The 17,957-nt window shown below is 47.9% G+C and overlaps 1 protein-coding gene across 2 annotated transcripts in view; it reads left to right on the forward strand.

The window, feature by feature from the left end:
* The window catches only part of LOC119456223 (prohibitin 1-like), a 48,846-nt gene that overhangs the window by 25,171 nt on the left and 5,718 nt on the right, over window positions 1-17,957 (forward strand). For both annotated transcript variants that reach the window (XM_037717870.1, XM_049660873.1), the window contains exon 5: window positions 9,124-9,240. In XM_037717870.1, the coding sequence (XP_037573798.1) occupies window positions 9,124-9,240 (117 nt within the window). The remainder of the gene's footprint in view (window positions 1-9,123; window positions 9,241-17,957) is intronic.

Raw genomic sequence — 17,957 nt, forward strand, 5'->3', positions numbered from 1 at the left:
TTTGGTGCGGAGGCGCGGCGCTGGACAGCGCGGACTCCGCGACTGGGCGCGAAGAGTTTGAAGCGGTGGCGCTTTTGGTGCTTTTGTACTTTTCCTCCTTTTCTGCGAGCCGTCAGATCGAGTGGCTGCTGTGCTTCGGGCCGCGTTCTTCATGTTTGCGCCATTTTGCCTAGTCGCAGCGAGCTATGTCTCGCAAGCTGAAAGCACTCTCCTTTAAAGAGAAATTAGACATTCTTCGAAAGGTCGATGAGGATCCCAAGAGGAAGCGGTCGGAGTTGACTAAGGAGCTAGGCCTCGCAACGTCAACACTGAGCACAATTTTTGCACAGCGAGACTATCATGAAAAATGTGCTTTCGTTCAACGTCAACGCGAAGCAAGCGAATTCGAACACGCTTATTTCGAACATACCGCGCACCGACAATGCTCTTAGCAGCGCGCCAAATCACGCGGCGGCGCCTCCGACCGGCATTGCTCCGACACCGCCATAGAGCAAAAGCTCAGGAGAGACCCCTCAATGCCGCGCGCGAAGGAACGGGGAAAAAAAAGAACCCGCGGCGGAAATTTTCTTCTCTCTCAAATTGCAAGGTCGCCGTTTCTGCATCGCGCCGGAACAAGCGTGTACGTGCCGACTAGTGTTCTAGACAACCGTATTCTAGCACACACTAGTGCCGATGTCTCAGCCACGCGGATAAAATGGCAGTGAACCCTTCTCTATTTGCTAGTCACATGTTGACCTTGCACGCTGCGGCAGCAGCGCAGAGGGAAGCAGCGGCGAAGGCACAGTCGGGCCAACGAAACTGCCACGCCCGCAAACGCTCGCTTCCCGATAACGGCAGAAAACGAAACTTCAGGGGGCGGCTAAAATAAGCTGGCGCCAGCACGGCGGCGGGCGCGCACGGAGTCGAAGGTGAGAGAGCTACGAGGGAGTTGGAGAGAGAGGGCGAGGGGAGCCACCGAAGCGGCGGAGTTGACGCGGCCAAATCCGCTTCCCTGCCGCCCTCCTCCCTCACCTTCGACGGTCTCCGTGCGTACCCGTGTGCCGGCGCCGCCCACTCGCTCCCTGAAGCTTCGTTTTCTGTCGTTATCGGGAAGCGACCGTTAGCCGGCGTGGGCAGTTTCGTGGCCCGCACCGTTCGTGCATCGTGCTATGGTGCACGAATACTTCAAAAATACGTCCTTTTAATTCGAACAAATTTTCGGGCCCCTTCGAGTTCGAATTATCGAGATTCGACAGTAGTTTTAATTGTGTTTCGATGATACGAATTTCGGCTAATACGAATATTTTTCGTGACCCCGTGAGATTCATATCATCGAGCTTTTACTGTATATTGAAAATACCGTTGCTTAGCCTCGGATACCGCCTGATTCAAGGCTTCTTGAGTGTTCTGGATTTCAGTGCAAAGGGCATGCCGTCGCTTTAGTCTTCTTAGTTTTTGTTTAAGTTGCAGTACATTTCGTGTAATCCACGGATTACGTTTGGACTTCTTTTTAACTTTGTTTGGAATAAAATTATCGAGACAGAAATGGCACATTTCTTTGAACTTATTCCAGAGCACCATCACGTCATTCCCATCAAATTCGCTCAGGCAGTGATCTAAGTAGTCCAAAACACTTTCATCTCAGGGACGGGAAAAGTCCTTTACAATCACTGTTTTATCTAGGGCAGTATCGCAACGTTCCATGGGACATGCAAAGTAGACAAGTTCATGATCTGAAATACCTTTTTCTACAGAGGTGACAAAATTTTCAATAGAGCAACTAATAAAAATAAGATCAAGCATAGCTTCACTATCTCCTTGTAAGCGCGTCGGCTGTGTCACTATTTGTTGCAAGTTATTAGTTAGCATAATATCAATCAAGTAATCGACATTCTGATCGTGACTGTAAGCAGCATAATCCCAGTTAACACCGGGCAGATTGAAGTCACCAACGAAAAGTATTTTATCCTGAGAAAAAGCCGACATATGCTCATATAGGTTATTTAGGAACTGGGTAGGTGACTCAGGTGCGCGATAAACAGCGAATAATAAAAAGGATCGCCCCCAACAGCGAAGGTTTAGGCCGATACTTTAGTGATTTTCAATCTGCTGAAGTAGAAAAGCAGGTATGCTATGTTTGTTTGACTAGTACAGCTACACCACCTCCTCTGGAAGGCCTGTCACGTCGAAATACTTGATAAGAAGGCGGAAAAACGCTTGTGCTATCAATGTCATCGCGCAGCCAAGTCTCGGTAATCACAACAACATGTGGATCGTAACTTAAAAGGGTAGCCTCAAGCTGGGCACTTTTGTTCACTACGCTGCGTGCATTTATGTTTAAAAGCCGTAAATTCTTAGTAGTCGGACTAATTCATTGAGGTGTGGATGAGCTTTGACGAGTATTTAATTCTATTCTGGTGTTAGTGTTTTCGTCCCACATGAACAATTGCCCATCCACTCGTAATTTATCATTGATAAGGTTTACTTTCTTGCCCAGTTCTTTTTCGCTTTTCGCACTCTCCCACAAAAGTTTCCGCTTTCTGCGCGTGTCCAGAGAAAAATCGCTTTAAACTGACGTTTTCGATCCTTTAAGCTTGTAGGCGTTTTTCAATACTTGCTGTTTCTCGTTATAATCTTGAAAGTATATTATAACTGGCCTATTTTTGCCAGGTTTGCCCAACCGATGAATTCTCCCTACCGAGTTGCAGGTAACATTAAGTTTCTGCTGAAAGATATCCCTCAAGACTTTTTGCTTCAGATCGGTATCAGTTTCGGGACTGACTTCTTGTACCCCGAAAACAATCAAATTTGACCGCCTGCTCCGGTCCTCTTAGGTCAGTAATTTTTTATGCAGAAGATTCACAGATTGTTCAAGAGATGCAATGCGAGCACCTTGTTTATCGATTTCGTCGAATCGTAACGCCATATCCGACATTAACTTTTCCATTGTGCTTTGCTGAGTCCTAAGTGCCGCCACTTCAGCGGTAAGTTTGTGTTGCCCTTCCAACAGTTGTTTCAGAAGTTCTGCTGTCTGAGGGCCAGGGTTCAATTCTACGTCCCCCCAAAGAAGCTGGCACACACAATACACATTGTAGGCTATGATAACGCACTGTTGTGGGCATGGCACGACCAATATACTGCGGCAATCACTTCCAAGCATAGTAAAGTATGAACTAACCTGCGCAATATAGAAGAAAGGCTTAGACATCATGCCGAAGCTCGGTCTGCCATGCCCACTGAACTCGCATAGCTGCAGCTGTTCTTTTATAGTCAGGCATGATGACGTCACTTGGTCCCGAGGTGGCGCTGAGGGTGCGTCGCAGATGACGTCCTCGAAAACGAGGCACTGCATCACTGTTCCCGCTGTCCACGATTCTTCCGGCGGTATCTTTAAATGGCCAGAAAATTGATGAAGCGTCGTTGACGCTCCGGCTAAGCTCAGCAGAAAAGCTTGCGCAATACAGAAGAAAGGCTTAGACATCATGCCGAAGCTCGGTCTGCCATGCCCACTCGGTCATTGAGCAAGATGTGCCCACGGTCATCGAGCAAGATGTGTTAATGTCTACCTGTTGTAAGTCAAACCTCGTTAATACGTAGTTGGCCAAGAACGACGTTTAGGCACGCACTAAACAATCTACGAATTAACCGCCAATGTCAGTTTAGCGGCTACTTGCCGGCCGGAAAAGAACTATGTCACGATGCTCTCAAACACACGCACTCAGACAAGCTTTATTTGCAGGTAGGCAGCAAAAAATTGGTAATCTTCACTTGCCTTCGTGGCGGCCTTGCCACAACGACGGCATCTTCAAACTCGATAAGGCTGCGAGCTAGTTTGTCCATGAGGCCCCGCTTATAACTAAATTAACAAGCACTGTGTAACGCGCGCACAGGTAAACATGAACATGTCTCGCTCGATAACTGCGGAAATTTGCTCTCAAAACGCTGGAGTGAGGAGGCGCTGCAGCCGCTGCAAGCATGCAGTCTCTCGCTTCAACGCGAACTAGACGTTGAAAGCACAGCGCATACGAAGCTACTGGCACAAGTTGCACTTTGTCTGCAGATCGCTTTGAAGGTGAGGCCCGCGCGGGTGTGCACTTTTTCCATGCTGCAAATCGCTTTCAAGATACGGCGGCTGCCGCCGAAGTAAACTTTTCCCTTTCTCACCTCCCCCGCGGTGCCTCGCGCGCGACAGCAGCGTGCTTCCGCCCCACCTTTCTCCCTCGCGCACGCGCGAGATTGAGTCTGATGACCCTCGCAAGCTTTCACTCGCACACACAGCGTACGGCACGTGGCGATGATGTGGCTGTGTTTGGACTTTATATGGAACCTCAAAGCGACGTTCATGGTAAGGGCAGAAATGCGCTTCGCAATAAAATGTGCTTCTGCACGGTTACTATTTGAATTGGATTCGACGGCGACAGCGAATTCGCACCACCTACCAGCTGCTTCTCCGCGTTACCGAGGGCTAATCTTGAAGGCCGTGCTTTTGTGTTCAGCAATCGGCAACAGCTGTACGAGCGTGAAATACGTGGTGGTGGCCATGTTTTAAGTTCACTATTGCTTGCACCTGTCGTCCGGGCTTCGCAACTCTCGAATCGAGCGTCTGCGCACATGAGACTTTGGCGATTTTGCACCTGTATGTGTAGAACAAGAAAGAAAAATAGTACGCACTAACCGTTAGGTGGGCAATGAGCGACTACGGCATAAGCGGTCAGCCAATTACATGGGGTTCAATGAGGGCTGGGTGGGGGAATCTTCGTGACTACATTTAAACTGCAAAACACCTTAAGCGGGTACGTATTAACGAGGTTTGACTGTTTAATCAGTAAGCGAACGGTTACAAGTTTATACGGCCTAAGTTTGTATAGCTGTCTACAAATTTTTTTTGTTGCAATCGATACTTCGCATTTCGGGCGAAACTGCGAAATTCTTTTCCTTCCACTTTCTGCCTTGGCGATCATCTGTGCCTACTCCCCTCGAGAGCAATCGACGCTTCTTCGTTGGCGTAGGACACACACCGGACACACACGACAAAGAAAATAGCAGCGGTTGTGGTCATCCCGTGCGATCACGTGCAGGCGCGCGATGACCACGTGGGGCAATGGATTCATCATCATCATCATCAGCCTATATTTTATGTCCACTGCAGGACGAAGGCCTCTCCCTGTGATCTCCAATTACCCCTGTCTTGCGCTAGAGTATTCCAACTTGCGCCTGCAAATTTTCTAACTTCATCACCCCATCTAGTTTTCTGCCGACCTCGACTGCGCTTCCCTTCTCTTGGTATCCATTCTGTAACCCTAATGGTCCACCGGTTATCCATCCTACGCATTACATGGCCTGCCCAGCTCCATTTCTTCCGTTTAATGTCAACTAGAATATCGGCTATCCCCGTTTGTTCTCTGATCCACACCACTCTCTTCGTGTCTCTTAACGTTAGTCCTAAGATTTTTCGTTCCATCGCTCTTTGTGCGGTCCTTAACTTGTTCTTGAACTTCTTTGTTAACCTCCAAGTTTCTGCCCCATATGTTAGCACCGGTAGAATGCAATGATTGTACACTTTTCTTTTCAACGACAGTGGTAAGCTCCCAGTCAGGATTTGGCAATGCCTGCCGTATGCACTCCAACCCAATTTTATTCTTCTGTAAATTTCTTTCTCGTGGTCCGGGTCCCCTGTGAGTAATTGACCTAGATAAACGTACTCCTTTGCAGACTCTAGAGGCTGACTGACGATCCTGAATTCTTGTTGCCTTGCCAGGCTATTGAACATTATCTTTGTCTTCTGCATATTCATCTTCAACCCAATTCTTACACTTTCTCGATTAAGGTCCTCAATCATTTGCTGTAATTCGTCTCCATTGTTGTTGAATAAGACAATGTCATCTGCAAACCGAAGGTTGCTGAGATATTCGCCGTTGATCTTCACTCCTAAGCCTTCCCAGTGTAAGAGCTTGAATACTTCTTCTAAGCATGCAGGGAATAGCATTGGAGAGATTGTGTCGCCTTGCCTGACCCCTTTCTTGATAGGTAACTTTCTACTTTTCTTGTGGAGAACCAAGGTAGCTGTGGAATCCTTGTAGATGTTTGCTAAGATATTCACGTATGCCTCCTGTACTCCTTGATTATGCAATGCCTCTATGACTGCTGGTATCTCTACTGAATCAAATGCCTTTTCATAATCTATGAAAACCATATGGAGAGGTTGATTGTACTCCGCAGATTTCTTGATTACCTGATTGATGACATGGATATGATCCATCGTAGAATATCCCTTCCTGAAGCCAGCCTGTTCTCTTGGTTGGCTGAAGTCAAGTGTTGCCCTGATTCTATTGGAAATTATCTTGGTGAATATTTTATACAATACTGAAAACAAGCTAATGGGTCTATAATTCTTCAATTCTTTAACGTCTCCCTTCATATGGATTAGTATAGTGTTGGCGTTCTTCCAGCTCTCTGGTACACATGAAGTTGTGAGGCATTGCGTATAAAGGGCTGCAAGCTTTTCAAGCATGATATCTCCTCCATCTTTGATTAAATCTACTGTTATTCCATCTTCTCCAGCAGCTTTTCCCCTGGTCATGTCTTTCAAGGCCCTTCTAACTTCATCGCTAGTTATAGAAGGAGCCTCTGTATCCGGTTCATCACTATTTTGAATGAAAGTAGCTTGGCTGTTTTGGGCACTGTACAGGTCAGTATAGAATTCTTCCGCTGCTTTTACTATGTCATCGAAATCGCTGATGATATTACCATGCTTATCTTTCACTGCATACATCTTGCCTTGTCATATTCCAAGCTTTCTTCTTACTGATTTAATGCTGCGTCCATATTTTACGGCTTCCTCAATCTTTCCCACGTTATAATTTCGAATATCCCTTACTTTCTTCTTGTTGATCAGTTTCAACAGTTCAGCGAATTCTATCTGATCTCTTGAGTTGGACATTTTCATGTTTTGCCGTTTCTTTATTAGGTCCTTTGTTTCTTGGGAGAGCTTACCTACTGTTTGCCTTGGTGTCTTACCTCCCACTTCTATTGCTGCTTCTGAGATCAACCTAGTTACGGTTTCATTCATTACCTCTATGTTGTCTTTATCTTCCTTTTCTAAAGCTGCATATTTGTTTGCGAGTACCAGCCTGAATTGGTCTGCTTTTACCCTTACTGCCTCTAGGTTGGCCTGTTTCCTCGACTAATTTCACTCTTTCTCTCTTCATTCCGCTTTATGTGAATAAATTTCTGCTCCCCGTGTAGTTAGCAGCTTATTTGTCTGCCACTGCATAGGTCAGCATAAAACCCATGCTCTTTTTCACGGTATGTATATGATCATGAATAAGTAAATGCGAGTAGGAATGCAACGAATGAGTATGAGTAAATGTAACCTGTGAGTGGGCGTTAGTTTCAATATTAGTGAGTGCCCATGAGCGCAAGTGGACGCAAGAGCGAGCACCAGTGCTCGCACTTGTCGGGATATAGGGGGGATGCCAACGGCGCTCTGCCTCGGCACACCGAGCGCCGCGGTTGGCGCATGCCTGCCCATCAACCGTGGTCCAGTACAAGCTCGAGGAAACAATGGACAACCACCTGTACACTCGGAAAGCATTTATTGCGACTGCAACTAACACTTCAAACAGGCCAGCTAGCTATAGTTGACATCACTGAGGGTTCCCTCAATGAGAATAATACGCTAGGTGAAGAAGAGCTTCCGACTTGGCAACTGGGGGATACGGGTGGCCGCGGCGGAGCCTTCCGCTATCGCTGCTTGCTGGTGACCAAAGAGACTCGGGCGATGTCAGAGTCACCCCCGGTGACGCTGATAGCGCTTGCGATTCCTTTGCGCTGCCCCCGAAAGGAAAGTTTCTCCTCTCCCCACGCTGCCTGGCACGCATGCGGCGATCATGGGACCTGAGGATTGCCACACACTGCTGGGGAACATCAAAGTGGAAACGGACAAAGGCTCAAAGCTTTGCGTAGTCTGCAAACCATTTCCATGCCACAGACAAGACTCAAATAACTCGTACAGGGTTCGTGCACCTCCATGAAGTACTTAAAAACCCTTGAATTTGGAAAAAGAGATTCAAGGGCCCTTAGAAATCCTTGAAACTAAATGTAGTCCTTGAATTGTTGTTTTTCTACTTGGTTTACACCGCAGCCATCATGACTCCAATTTCGAGTGCTGGGCTCTAGAAATGCCTGGCGGAAAGTAAGTTTCAGCCATTTGGCGTTTAAAATGATGAGTATCTTTGGCTCAAGTCGGACACTACTAACCATCAATTCCATAAGGCAGTTGACATCATTAGAATGGGAAAGTCAACTTAAAGAAAGCGACCTGAAGCGCTTGAAGTGCGTGTCCAACTCAGCAGCTGCTTAGCTGCAAGAAATTGCAGCTAAGGATATTTCACTATTCTTCAGAGTGTGTGTACGAATAAGGTTTATTTCCCCCTCCTGTAATTTCTACAAACGACATCCTTGAAGTTCTTTAATTATTGTTGGACATTGAGTGATATGCTCTGCGTGAACACAGCTCACAACATGCAGCTGCCTCACGACTACACCCCAACAAAGATGGTGGAAGCAGCCAGTGTTGATGCTAGTTGATTTCTCTAAGTGCACATATTTCGGCCATACATTGTGTGAAGCCAACAAGGGTGGCAATGTGGGCTTCTTTGTCACATTGAATTTGGACCAAGTGTAGCACAACACCAGGACACCAAAAGAATTGACACATAGTGCTTGCTTTCAACATAGAAAACTTGATTTTGGGACCAGCTTTATTTGTACTCTAGCCATGTGTATCACAATGTGTCAATACACAGTGAAGGTTACTGAATAGAAGAAAAAGTCCTAAAACCTGCCGGAACTGCACACAACCATGGGCCGTCATGATACATTTCATATGACAAGTCATGAAATTTGTATGAAATGTATCTTACCATTGAAATGAAATGTGTAATTAAAAATTTTCTCCACATTGTTACAGGCTTTTGCAGATTTGATTTGTATATTGTGTGCCCCTGGGGCACACATTGAGTTGTCAACAAATTCAAGCTTTTCTTAAGCTGAGTTTCCTTTGTGTGCTACCTGTGAGCTTCCTTTTTTCAGAAACAGACATTGAGAAGGAATGATGATTAGGCAAATAACTCTTTCCTTCAGGCCCAGTTTGATGCCAGTGAAATGATCACCCAGCGAGAGGTGGTCTCCCAGAAGGTGTGTGATGAGCTGACAGAGCGGGCCTCTCAGTTTGGCCTCATCCTGGACGACATCTCAATTGTGAGTGCCAATTGCACTACTTCTGTTGCATCTAGAAGAGCAAGGTTTTTGTTCAGAGCCAACGCTTAGGAATGCGCAGTGACAGATGGGCAAGTGGACAAGCGTTAGTGCCACTTTGTCTGTCACGAGGCTCGTTGAATAGTTAACCACACTCTTATTGCAAGAGGGGTGCATGCTCGAGTTTTGTGCTTAAGTAGTCGCAGCAGTCAAGTATAAGGCTTCACACGAGCTTTCAAACTGGGTTCAGTCAGAATGAACCCAGCCTCGTCCCATTCAATTCCAGAATTTCTTGATTTAGAGAAGATTTTAGATTTAACCAAGAGACAGCATGCTGCACTTAGGTAGTCTTTGCAAGAGACCCATGCGGCGCTCATCACTGTAACTTTTTGCGGGTCCACAGTGGCAGTGCTTTTCATTTGTGTTCGCAAGGGTTCGTAACACGTGAGCAAGAATCAATTCGGAAGTTATGCTTGCTTAGAGCCACTTCCGTATTTAACGGTGTCTGCCTGATCGACTCTTGTTGCCGACAGATATTGGCCATTGAAACGGCCTGCTGTAGTGTTCTTTCGTGGTTTATAGTTCAGGCGCACCATTGTCGGCACGGTGCAGTTAGAGTACTTGCTCGTTTGCTACTGCACTGTGTCGGTTTCTGTCTTATCCATAATAAAAAGTGCATGACGAGCATTTTAATGCTCGCCCGAATCGATGCTCGTTGGGCCAAAATATACCAACAGAAATGTGCTAGAGGTCAGCCGAAGTATTCATCGTTTTCCTAGCTCATAAAATCTCTGCTGTGTCTACCTCATGGTAATGCAGATTGCAAGCGAGGGTTTAGCCAAAAAGAGAGTTTGTATGAAAGCCACTACTCATCATTATGCACTGCAAGCATTAATGGACTACACCAAAGGCATACGGTATGATGGAGATGCCACAAAGGTTGCCCTTGTCAACGAGAACGGCTGCAAAGTGTAAGGAGATCCAGAGCCCGATTTGCCGAGAGAATTGCAAGCAGGAAAAGGCCTGGAAGCACAGAGACTGATGTTGGCAATGAAAAATGGCTCAGAAAACATTTGGAAGAAAAGGTCAGCTCGTGCCGGGCATTGCTGAAAAGGGCACGTTATTTTTTCTGGTCTGAATTCTGAAAGCCTGGAACGAGTCGAAGCTGGACAAGCTTTATTAGCTGATGACAACTCTACTTTGAGCCAGACCCTCTACTGTACAAGAAGGCAAGCAAGAAGCAATAAAGAGTGCGACATGTTCAAAGAAGTGGAATCTTTCCACTGTAAATATAAGGAATTAAAAAAAAAAATACACCTTGTAGTTTGGTGTTGCTGGTTGTAATGATACCATCTATTATTATTTAAAAAAGTAGCAGTTTCGCTTGAAAGGCAAATCATCGATTGCGATTGCAAATTAGTAGACAGCTATACAAAGTAAGGATACTAGTTTTATCGGCTGTATAAACTTGTAAACATTCGCTTACTAACTACCGTATTTATTCGAATATAGGTCGACCTACATTCGTGACCAAAGAACCTCGACCTATATTCGTGATCAAAGCTAGCAAAAAGTACTGAGCTAATGGAGTTCCACTGTGGAACAGGGCCGGACCCATGAGGGCCAAGGCCACAAACCAAAACGTCGAAGCTGCAGTCGCGCAAAGCACAAATAATGAAAATAGAAAATTTGCGGCTGGTAAAAATTCAACAAAACCGGTAGCACAATTAATACGCCCCAACAAAGTTTCTTTTTTGGTGTGCAATTTTGGTGGCCAATACTGGCGACTGTGCGCCGGGCAAGGTCTAGAGCATGGGTTCTCAAAGTGGGTTCCGTGGAACCTACGGGTTCCGCAGGCCCCTGCTCGGGGTTCCGCGAGCCACTGATAAATTTTCCCTGGTCCCGCTCTCGACAAGTGTCTAAAACGGCGAACACGAGGTGCGCTTGATCCAAAGAACCTCCATTACGAATGCCCGAGTGTCAAAAAGCACATCACAGTGCGTAACAGCAACGCGCGAACTGCGCAATAAATACGCAAGCAGCGTGTAGCCGCCCAACCTCTGAGAACGGGCACCGCGCCTAAGCTTTTGCACTTGAATCTCAGAGGCCGTAACTTACCACCATGCGCCTTTCTCCTATTTGTAGATAGGGTAGGTGCCGATAGCGTGCGCACTGACCTATACGTTGCAGGAAAAATAAAAAAAAAAAAAAAAACGCTGAGCACCGCAAATGCGCGCCGCAGAAGAGCAAGAACGGCGTAGCATCCAACCGAAACGAAGCGGTGCAGTCCGCATCGCCGTGGTCCTCAGCGGCAATCGTACGCGGCACGTGACTGACAGCAACGCTGAAGCACTTCGTGCCTAATTGTGCCTTTAAAGCCTTTATTCTTGCGTTTATCGCCGCGCGTAACACCGCGTTGGCGGCTAGCCACGTGCCTCCGTAAGTGCGTAGTCGCTATCTCTGATCGCGTCGATAACAACCGCAGTTTCGTCCGCAGCGGTTGCGGCAAATAGTTTCGTTTTCACTCGATGCGCGCGTCGGCTGCGTGCCTTCACAACTGCGTAGTCGCCTCCCATGGCAGCGTCGATAGTGACCGCAGTTTCGTCCGCACTTCTTGCCGCGAAAGGTAGTTTCGTTTTGACTTGGTGCGTCTGTCAGCCGCCTGCCTTCTGAACTGTAAAGTGACCGTCCATGATCGCGTCGATAGCGGCCGCGGTTTCGTCCGCACTTCTTGCCGCGAAAGGTAGTTTCGTTTTGACTTAAGGGCCGTATTCTGAAACGTTTGCCTAGGCGAAATTTCTTTTTTCGCTTTCAGGCGTGCGCTGATTGGCTGTTTTAGCAAAATTGGATGAGCTGATTGGGTGGTTGAGCCCGACATCATTCAATTTTGTTCAACCAGCCAATCAGCGCGCACGCTGATTTCGCCTAGGCGAACGTTTCAGAATACGGCCCCAAGTTGGTGCGTGCGTCAGCCACCTGCCTTCTGAACCGCAAGGTCGCCGTCCATGAATAGCGGTTGCGGCAAGCAGTAGTTTCGCTTTTACTCAGTGCAAAGCTGTCGAAGATAAAAAGCACCGGCTACATCGCGATGGACGGACAATTTGTTGGCGAGCAGCTGAGTGGCGAAAAAATAATCGGGATGTGCGCCCGTTGGTGCAAAGCCGTCTCAGATGAAAACGCGCGCCGCGAAGGATGTCGCGAGGCCTTCGCCGCTGCTAGCGCTAATCAGTCATGAGATGAAGAGAATTTCAGCTTCCGCACTGGTCTTGTGCTAAATAGAAACAAGATTTGACGATTCATTGAGTAAATAAAACCGTGTTGACGTAGTGCAGCATTTGTTTGTTTTCTTGATACCCTCGATAATTCGGTTAAATCGGGGGGGGGGGGGGGGGGTCCTTGGCACTTTATGGTGCTTAGCAGGGTTCCTTGGGATGAACGTACCTGAGAACCCCTGGTCTAGAGGGTTGTCGTCGTTCAGAGGCGATAGCGATAAAGCTCAGAGATGGCACTGTGGGCACAGACGACATTAGAGAGTTCGAGCATGTCTGGCACCTGCAGGTGGATAGCCAGGTGAGCAGAGGCATAATCGTAAGGGGCCACAGTCGAGGCGCAGAGCTCAGCCAGACAAACGCAGAGCTAATATTGCAAAAACCAAGTACATTCTACTCCCTTGAGAGTGTAAATTTTACACCAGCAGCGAATTGGTAACTGCAAAATGTGGTTGAGATGTGCACAACCAGGTTTCAGGGTGTAAGGGCACCTGTCAAGAAAGTTTGCAACCAAGTACAGGGTGAATGAAAGCGTAAATAGACAACCAAGAGTCATCAGAAAGGTGAGAGAAACAGAGATAGTGAATTGGAATTCAAAAAAACAAAAAGACCATGGACATTTACAAAGATTGAGAAGAAAGAAATTAGAAGGTAAAATTAGATGGTTGCCCAAGGACTAATACATACCAGAGCAAATATTTGCGACTGGATGAGGCATATGTGTGCTGCAGCAAAAAATCCGGAGACCACTTGGCACATCCTAATGGAATGCGAAGGGATTCACCTAGTGATAACTGTAGGTAACGTACAACTTCCAGAAGCACTTAAATTTAAAGTAGACAGAAGTATCAACCGGTCAGCAGCCGAGATAAGCAAGAGACGTTTAGAGTATTGGTGGGAAAACAGCAGGGAAGAGATTGGTACGTTCGGATCAGTTACAGGCTTAGGTAGCGGTACAAGGTAGATAGAGAAGTTTTGAGGAAGAGAAACAAAGGTTGAAGAGATGTATACAAGAATGCTAGAAGGAAAAGCATGGATAGCATACCTGATAGCAGGCTAGGTGACTATTTGTCATCGCCCCATTTCAAAGGGGATGCCAATAAATCATGTCGTTTTGGTGGGTGGACAAGCATGGCGGCGATGTACAGTGTAGACTGCTTATAACGTAAGTCGCCGGAGTCTCGAATATCCACACTATAAGCGGTACCGCACTATAACCAAAACAACTATTTTATTGTGATAATGGACACTCCAGGCGCATTTCTGCCGTCGCTGTCACCGTGCTCTAGGTTCCGTATTCACTTACTAAATAAATTACCAAGCACGGTGTCATGCGCGCACAAGCAAACATGAACACATCTCGCTCATTGACCGTGGAAACGAACTGTCAAAACGCTCAAGTGATGAAGCGCGGCGAGCTAATTGCCCTTCGTGCTATCATGCTTCTCGCTTCAACGCGACCTATAAGCGGCAAAAACATGGCGCACGGCGGGCTTTCCCCGTCGCAGATTGCGTACAAGATAGGGCCAAGGCGATCGTATCGCCGAAGTGGATCATCTCAGATTGCGTCCTGCTGCGGTTCAAAACCGTTCCGTATTGCTTTGCTGGCAAAAATCCTCTCCTTCTGTTTGCGCCAGTCCTGAACGCAAGTTTCGGATTCTCCGAACGCCCATGATGCGGCCCGATTTCCGTCCGTCTACACACACATGATCACTTTCCTTTTAAATGCGGCATCATGATGACCTCAGTACTTCATGCTGATAGAGCAGACACGGAGAACGTGAAGACCGACGGTAGACCATTGCCTAAGCACGTGTACATGTACGTGTATTGCCTAAGCACGTGTGTACTGCCGCACATAGAGGAAACTACGGTAGCTAGGCAACGAATTTTCCCCTCCGACAACCTAGAGATTTCGCCCCAAATTTTGTCATTTTTGCGCGAGCAGCAACCGGAAGCACCTTCTCCACCGCGACAGAATGCGAAGCGATCGCACGTGTGCGTGCGTGCGTGTGCGAGGCGGGCCTGCATCCTTCGACCTGGCGATCTTGCCGCCGCGGGCGTGGCCTTTCCCCCTCCCTTCATTCAAACCTGATCCTGCCGCTTGCTGCAGCTGGCCTAGCCCGCCAGGCCGGCACTCTCTCCTTTTACAGTTGATGTTACTGAAGCGCTAGCTGGTACATGCTGTGACGCATCACACTCGATGAGCACGGACACGCGTTGTCACACGCAGGCGGCGTGTGGAAGCGCCGTTGGAGAAGCGAGCGAAGTGACCTTCGTGCTGTTGTCTATCGCTTCAACGCAAACTGAGTGCCAAAAACACACAGCACGCACTAAGCTACGAGCCGCCGATGCACCTACACTGCTAGGCTCTGCCCCAACGCAGATCGCTTTCAAGATACGGCCCGCGCGACCGCGCGCCGCCGCCGCGCAGTACGCAGTTGATGCCAGAGTACAGTACAACGCCGCCCCGCTGTCCCTCCCCCCTCGCTCCCTCACCGGTGCCTCGAGCGCAACGGAAGAAGGCGCGCTTCCTCCCTGCTTTTCTTGCGCGCGCGAGATTTAGACGCGGTCGTCGGCTCCCCTCGCACGTTTTCACTCGCACCTACAGTATACGGCGCGCAGCGACTGCGTTATCGCCCTTGGACTTTATACGGAATATCTATGAGCCAAAACCAATTTTAGGGCCACAATGTGTCATAGACACCATCTTTACATAGCAATTACGGATCTCAAGGGCCCTACTTTAGCTGGCGGAAACCGAAAATACGTCATAGTTGTCGCCCCCGGCACTTTCGGCGGCCAATGCCATCGTCAAGCCACCATGCCAAGCGACATGAACACTCAAAGTGGCCGCTCAGGCCGGTGCGGGGTGGCAGTTCGCAACGTATGATGCGGGAATGGTCCCACAGTTGCGACGCAACAGCGTTGTTACCAATACATTGGGTTCTATGGGAGCTGTGCTGGGACCGGCCGAAAACGACGTAACAGCCGGGAAAACGCAGCCCCCCGGAACGTAACAGCGGGGTTCTACTGTAACACCATACGACGCTACGACACCATCGTGACGCTCGCTCTTCGTTTCCGATGCCTCGCGCTTGTGCGAAACGACACGCGTCCAAGCATCCGGTACCTGGTGTGACATTCCAAGGATGAGTGCTTCGACGAAAACGGAAAACGGGTGCGCGTTACAATTGAGGGCGCGTTGGAACGGAGTAAATACAGTAAGAGTTTCTTTTTCAAATTTTCGTGCCGAACCTGCATATACCGAAATCCTCTTTATAACGGAGTTTTTCGGGAATTTGTCAATTTCGTTATATCCAGGTTTAACTGTATAAGCGATACGCGTATACATAGTGCTATGGGAAAATTAATGGGAGTCTGAAAAGACCGTATTATATCCGGTCCTGCACTATAAGCGGTTACATTATAGTAGTCTATACTGTACCACAGATGCAAATGTTGAACGTGCAGATGTTATAGCTAACGCCGGGCTGTCAACATGGCCACTGTCAAAGCTCTGATCACAGTCCTGAGAATGCGATGTCTGTGATATGGTGCCGTTTTTCACAAGCAGCAGTAGTGGCATGCGTGATTTAGTGTAGTTACTGCTGTAGCCGTCGCGTGGTGGTTGCTAGTGCACACCAGGTTCTTGGGCTCATTCACGATTCAGTCGGGAAGTCGCTTGGCAGCTGTATTAGATGGTACATGCGTCTCTCTGATCAAGTGATTAAGTGGAAGCTTGGGCGAGGTCTCTCTGATCAGTCAGATGCGATCAACACCGGGTGACTGAGTTATAGCACTGCACCGGCTTACCTGAAAACCCTGGCCCACGGGCCGGGGAAGCAGTGGTTGACTCGGATCTGGGCCTGGCTCAGGCCTAGAAGCTTCGAGCTTGGTTTGGGCTCCAGGCAGGCCCAGTTATAGTATTTGTAAAGTTGCAATGCTGTAGACTATAACAATTGCCGCCCTTTCAGTCAGTGGCGTCTGTTGGTCTACAAAAGCAGGCAGGCTACAACACAGTAACAGTGCACTCCACCGATTAATGTCTGTACACCAGGAAACTCTGGTCACCACGATCTAAAAGAGCAAACTAAGAGGGCGACTAGCGGGGGAAGACGCACGTGGTCTCTGGGTATGTAATAGGTGCCCTTTTGTGCTTGCACTACTGTGTGTTGTCGTTTTGTTGCCCAGAGCACATCAGACTACTACAGCTCTGTAGCATCCCTTTAAAACAATGTGCAGTGCTGTAGTGTAGCTCTGTCATCTGGAAACATGCTTTTGTTTTATTGTCATTGTGCACTGAAACCGTTGTTTCTAATGTACAAGCTCCTCACTTGACTGGACATCCATTTTCGAACGGCATCACACACATTTAAATATGCCTGTATAAATAATGTAAGTAATAATTAACCAAATAAAATATTCGATTTGATTGTTTTTCTCGAATATTCAGTTGAAAATGTCATTATTCAAACACCCTTAAAATAAAGCCCTCCTTAAACCTTCCGACCTCAACACGCCAATGCTTAGCCTTTCTGTGATGCCTCGGTGGTGTAGGCAATGACATTCCGAGTGATGCCACAGCCCTAAATGTTCCGCATTAATTTAGATTCCCGCAGTGCACATCTTTTTATTACACCTTGTTCACTACAGGTCGTCAAAAAACGGGTGTCCAGCTTGTACTTTACCAATGAGACATCGGAAAAGAGTGTCCGAAAATTATTTTTGATGCTCTATTAATAATTAGAAAACCTTCTGTATGTGCAGTCAGTGGTACAATGCACAGTTAGTTTTGCTTTATTATGTCCTTGATTAATTCGTGCCTCACATTTTGCTTCCTACTCACACGAGTCGGACGCCGGCGGTACACGAAAACGAAGAAGACGAAGTTCGCGGAGCGTTCGAAACCGCGCGAGTGCTCGAGGCACACGAACCGAGGTGTAATCCGCGAGGGAGAAGCGATGAAACATTATTATCGACATGGCTCTTGGACTGGAAGGTCACGAAGCTCGTGACGCTGGCAAGGCCCAGGCGTGGCTGTAGACCTCGGAGACGTCCGGGCGAAGCTCCTGGGACCGGCTGCTGCTGCTCACGGTGGTTCCGGTCCTCTTTGCAAGAATCCCTCTTCCTCGGCCGAGTCCGATCAACCGATAATCACCAAGACACCGGGTCGCCATGCAGATCGGCGAAAGGCGAAGAACGCTCCGTGAAGCCTAACCAGGCAATTGGCACGTCAGCGGCAGCTACCGGGGCACCAGCCACGTATTCGGTCAAGTCGACGGAACCGCGAATCGTCTGCACTTACGGCACCAGCAACACTCCGAACGAGCACGACGTAGACTCAACGACAAGAACTTCAAACCGACGGTCCGTAAGAGCCCACATTTCTATATTGTGTCGCAGTTAGGCCGAGTCTAGGGTGGCCAGACTTTGATGAGTCAGGGCTAG

Source organism: Dermacentor silvarum, chromosome 1 (assembly GCF_013339745.2).
Source record: "Dermacentor silvarum isolate Dsil-2018 chromosome 1, BIME_Dsil_1.4, whole genome shotgun sequence".
In the NCBI taxonomy this organism is placed as follows: Eukaryota; Metazoa; Arthropoda; class Arachnida; order Ixodida; family Ixodidae; genus Dermacentor; species Dermacentor silvarum.